This window comes from Lycium ferocissimum, unplaced genomic scaffold (assembly GCF_029784015.1).
Source record: "Lycium ferocissimum isolate CSIRO_LF1 unplaced genomic scaffold, AGI_CSIRO_Lferr_CH_V1 ctg2330, whole genome shotgun sequence".
NCBI classification, from domain to species: domain Eukaryota; kingdom Viridiplantae; phylum Streptophyta; class Magnoliopsida; order Solanales; family Solanaceae; genus Lycium; species Lycium ferocissimum.
Genome location: NW_026720884.1, coordinates 187,790 through 193,444, shown reverse-complemented (window position 1 = coordinate 193,444; position 5,655 = coordinate 187,790). Strand labels below are relative to the sequence as shown.

Sequence of the window (5,655 nt, the reverse complement as noted above, 5' to 3'; positions counted from 1 at the left end):
CATGTATTAGTTATAGTGATTATAAAATTTTATACTCGATCGGGAAAAATGATGGTAAATGTTAAGTTATTTTAGTAATTCCACTTACCTGTTTGACGTCACAAAATTATATAATTCCATTTTGTATAGCACTACTATAAATCTATAATTATTTGCGGTCAACCAGTATTTGATCAAATGACCACTTAAATACCAATATACTGCTATAATTCTATAGAGACCAAATCTTTACACTAACAAAACATTAAAAGAAAAAATGGAAAAAAAAAAAAAAAAAACAACAAAAACAAAAACAAAAACAAAAAACAATAACACTAACAAAACTTTGTTACGGTACAAAATGCTGCTAAAATGTCTCACAGAGATTGACAAACTGGAACATCTGTCTTCTTATATGATATGATCTTTAGAAAAATCAAGTATATGTCTAAAGTTGAATTAGTTCCAATGTTGTCAATATCACACACATGTAATTCTCCGGTTTGGAGCAATTCTCACCTCTACTTCTTTCCTTAGGATTTATTTTTGGCATATGGGAATTGAGATTGACTAATGTGACTATTGAATGAATGGAAATTAGGCTGCTTCATTAAAGACCAATAACTTTTTCCTTCAACAAACAGTTTTAACAAATTCTTGAATGCATTTCTGTCCTGTTGATCCTTTCTAGCATTTTCTCTTAATCACATTTCTTGATTTCTTACCAGGAAAAAAAATAAAGAAAACACCGTAAAGAAACCATTCCTTCCTCCTTCTCAACATTTTTTTTTTTTTGCCACTGTCAAGGCTGGCACATTGCATGAATTCTTTGGACCAAGATGCTGTAAAAACAGTTTCCATAATTCTGTTCGTATCTTATTATTTATCCTTAAGTGGATAATGTGGGATTATATTGGTTTTCGTGGTGATATGGGGTTATTTTGGGTCTGAATTATTTTTGGTGAAAAGCATTGCTATAAAGAGCATTTCCAATTAATACTGAAATTGAGCAACATTTTGCGTGTTTAAAGGAATATCAAGATTGAACAACCATATATATTATTGGACTTTGTTGTATGATTTGTTTTATTCAGTGTATAAGAATTAGCTGAGGAGCGATAAAGCTTACAATCTCGAAATACGAAGAGTGCCACATATATTGGGACAGCGAGAGTAAAATATTTGGCTCCTCCTGTGCATGGAGCTTACTCGCGAAGAACTGATTGCAGAGGGAGAGGAAGAAAGAGAGGAAATAGATATAGAATCTACCTCACACACACATATTCCGGACAACTCTTACAATTATTCTGGTGGTGTAAGGCGAAAGGCCTATAAGTTTGATGGAGAAGGGAATTATTTCGACAAGGAATGGGATTTATCAGAGGGAAGAGGCAAAGAATTTTGTTGGTACCATGTTGAACTTCCAAAGTGGAACCAAAAACTCTCACAATCTGCACGGTATCTTATAGACGTACTATGCCCGCCTCTGAATCTCCAAGACATTCTATCACTAGTTAGCAATGGACCCTTTTGTGGGCACGTTAACGGTGCTCTAGTTTTTCGAGTTAATTCACCTGGCCCTGCATCCAGCAACTTTACATTTAGAATTGCTGCAAGAGTTACAGAGAATTTGGTGATCACCGTGTCATTAGGCCGCGTTCCAAGATTGGGTTTTTCCCCGGTAAATGAGTCTCTTCTCTCTGAGATTCCCATTGTGGATAGTCCAAGTTATGGTGTACAAAGGGAATTAAGGGGTGGAACTGTAATCAGGGAACATGTTCTTGACTTTCTGCTGACAAAGAATCATTTTGAAGAGGCTGACAATCCTGTGCCTAAATCTGTGTCGAATCTTGTTGTTCACATTATAGACACGCATGTGGATCACATTCAAGATATTGTAACAAAGCTAGAGCTGGAGTTGGACTCCGTGGAATTGGAATTGGACAGAGGTACATTCTGTTATACATGTTAAACTGGACAAGCGTATTATTTCACTCATTTATATGTGCTTAGAGCTGTATGACTTAACAGATTTACTTCGTTAACTCTCTTACTGTAGTACACCATTTTTTTTCTCCTAGTGCTTAATGTTTAGTCAAAAGACATTTTCTACACTGGAAAAATTTCCTCCTTTTATGATTCAAATGAAAGATTTTTCTGCATTCATTGCAGGTGGTTTTTCCATAAAGCAACAAATGTTGGATGATAGAAGATTTCCTAAGGTGCATCTTGACTCGCAGCGCCTTCTCCAGGTACTTCCTCAGTCATGTCAATGTAACATCAAGTGAAGAGAAAGGTGAAACCATTAGTTGATTTTGTTTCTCCAAATTAAGAGAAGATGGAAATGGAAACATAGTTATCACTAAAAAGAGCGAGTATATCTCTCTATATTACACCGATATTTTCATGTGGACGTCTAACTCAATCAGTATCAACAAGGTCTCGTGACCACTTAGGTTTGGTTGATTTTGTCAAGAAAGGAAATAGGTCTGATGGAATCACTGATTAGTATTCTCTTGTGCTCGTAAAGCCGTCATGGTAGGGTCTTGTGAGCTATGTTGCTCGGACTCTCCATAAATGTTGTTGCACCATGTCAGTTTCTCCCAAAATGCACTAATATTGGAGAATCCCACACGCACCCATCCACATTTCTGAATAGTCCGAGCAACATAGCTTGTGAGTTCCTAGCATATATGAATCTCCTCCATCTCTGTATATAAGTCCAATAGACACTAAAAACAAGTAGAAAGGAAAAGTGTAGTTGAAGGAAGGAGGAAAGAAAGGATAGTAGCTAAATGAAACTTTAGTGACAAATAAACCAGAAAGAAGTTTATAAAGTTAAAATGGAAAAATACTAAAGAATATGATTAACTACTAGGTGGATAAAGTTTTTATTACTTATGATCCCTTATTATCATCATTGAAATATATATTTGGTAATGAATATTGGCTCATTCCTCAGATTCATGAAGTTTAAATGAGATCTAAGATACTAGACTATATACATATGTCTCATTCTATTACTTACTACTCTTGTTGCAGGTGATTGCATATGGGGAGCAAGTAATTCCAAGAGTAAAGGAGAAGTGTTCTTCAAAAGATTGGTTTGCCAGTGATGACACTAACACCCTTGAAGAGCTAATTGGTCAACTCAAAAGTCTAAACGAAAATGTTGGGTTTATCGCGAATCGAGTTACAGGAATTCAGGCTGGTCTTGAAAGTTGGCAAGCTGATCAAATTACTGGAAAACTATACAACCTTTCTTTCCTCTCCATCATGTTTCTTCCCTTAACTGTAGTAACTGGAGGTGAAATTTCTTAAGTAACCTTTCTCATAAATTCACATAATTATTCAGTTAAAGTGGGGCTTAACGCAACAGTAGTAGTTGTTGCCGTGTGACCACAAGGTAATGAGTTCAAGCCGTGAAAATAGTTTTCTTGCATAAATGCAAGGTACGGCTGCGCCCAAGACACCCAATGTGGTCCTGCCCTTCCTCAAACACCGGATATTTAGTTTGAATCGTTATATTTGCAAGCATTAAGAAGCATATGATTTCACTTACATTTCCTGGTTTCTGACAGTGTTTGGGATGAATGTGGGCGGAGTTCCTTGGACCAATCAAAACGAACCTGAGCTGAAGGATGGATTCACCAATGTCATGTTACTTTGTGTAGCTCTGATATTGTTGGTTCTGCTTTGCTTCCTTTTCCCTGATTTTTATAGTTCTGTAATGACTTGGAAGAGAAGAAGAGACATGAAAAGAAATTGGTCTCTCAACCACAAATCTTCCCTTAGAAGAAATACAAGCAGTATTCGGGAAACAAATGATAAGGAAGGTTACCAGCAGCTGTATTGAGTTGAAAATAGATAGGCAACAATTTGCTGTTACTCTACTTGCTTGTTTCCCCAGGAGAATGGAGCCGCGCAAAAGAATCCTAGGGCTGGATTGAGATTGGCACTCCAGTGCAAAGGCGGAAGTTTGACTGCAAAAATCACCCGACGGCAGGGACTAAAGTCGGCCTTAGCAATCTGACAAAGCCAACTAGTGGAGGGATATGGCTTCACGTGAACCCATGCGTCTTTTCCTAGACCATGTATAATAATGTTATAGTTTTACAAGACTACTTAAATATAGATATGCACATCCAAGCTCAAAGTAGTCTATGGTGCAATAATTATTGGGTGCACATCTATAAGTGAAATCGGTTGTTCAAATTCGCACATGTCTTGTTATTTTTTTACTTTCTTTTCTAGAATTGAGCAGGTACACTTTTTTCTTTTTCCGTCCTTCTTTGTTTGGTTCAAAATCCCCAAGTTTGACAGATTTAAACTTCTATTGTACTTTTGTCACTGTAAGTTTTTAAAGTAGCAGTGGACGATGTAGCAGATAGTCACTCAGCTCAGCTGATCCCAGCATTTTCTGATTTCGACACACTGTAAGATATATATGTCAAAATCACTAAAATTATAAAAAGAATTTAATTTTGAACCTGTAATTTCAAAAGTATAATGAGTTAATGGTAAGAACCCAAAGGTTAAACCTGTCAAATGTGCATTTTAGTTAGCCTCTTCATAATAGTGCACCCATTCTCTTAAAATCTTGTATCGGCCTCTGAATGCCGAGTGAAAGGGCATCTCTCAATAGATAAAAGTTACTCCAAGGATAACTTATATTTCTCCCACATAGAACCAATCTTTTCACAAAGTGTATAGTTCTTCTTTCTGGGAAATTTTAGACGTCCTTTGGCTAGTTAGGTCATGTTACTTCAGAATTAGAGTTTAGTAGCTAATTGTCTTTTTACCGTGAACACGATTTCCGGCGTTGTTACTTAGGGTGGTGATCAATGTATTAGTGAGTTGAATGTTGGCCTCATATGTTTGCACTTAATGGATGTCCGAATCTGAATGGGTCAGATCTTATGTCATTAAATGAATTTATTTATATTAAAATCTAAACACTTATTTGGTCTGAATATGTCTTAATTATCTTGAACCAAGTCTTAGTAGGCGTTTGGCCATAAAAACTAAATACTTTTTCACTTTTTTTGGAATTTTGAAGTTGGAGTTGAAGATGGAGTTGTGTTTGGTTATAGTTTTTACAAAGAATATTTGGTTGTTTGAATATAGTTAAAATGAAAAGAAAAAAAAAAAGTGAAAATAAGATTTTAGGTGTTTTTCAAACTCCAAGGAATTTTCATGGCCAAACGCTGATTTTCAAATAAAGTGAAAAAATATTCGGAAAAAAGTGAAAAATTCTCATGGCCAAACGGGTCCTTAATATCATTAATCAAGACGTATTTTTGTATGAACACTTTTTACCACCACTCTGTCCACAACCACCAGCTCCACCCCCATCCTCCCAACCCCACCCCACGCTACGCCCACCCACTCTCCAACCCTACAGGGTTGGAGCCAGTATACAATTTACGTGTTCGGTCGAACCTAATAATTTTGATCCAACTCTGTATTTGTCTTAAAAATTTATTGAACATGTACAAATTATTAGTTTAGAACCCAATAACTTTAAAGAACCATAAGCTTCAAATCTCGGCTTCGCCTCTGAATCCCCACCTCCGCCCGGCCACCGCTAACCACCTTCATCATCACAACCACCACCCCATCCCTCCACCGCACCCCCACCGCCCGCTAGGGATGTACATAGTAAATCGACAAACC

General features: G+C 36.7%; 1 protein-coding gene across 1 annotated transcript; it reads left to right on the top strand.

The window, feature by feature from the left end:
- The first annotated feature begins 306 nt into the window (after window positions 1–306).
- Window positions 307–4,388, top strand: LOC132043354 (uncharacterized). Its single transcript, XM_059433860.1, has 4 exons — window positions 307–1,928; window positions 2,152–2,231; window positions 3,022–3,286; window positions 3,561–4,388. The coding sequence occupies exons 1-4, from the start codon at window positions 1,178–1,180 to the stop codon at window positions 3,833–3,835; spliced, it is 1,371 nt and encodes a 456-aa protein (XP_059289843.1). The 5' UTR covers window positions 307–1,177; the 3' UTR covers window positions 3,836–4,388.
- The last annotated feature ends 1,267 nt before the right edge of the window (window positions 4,389–5,655 follow it).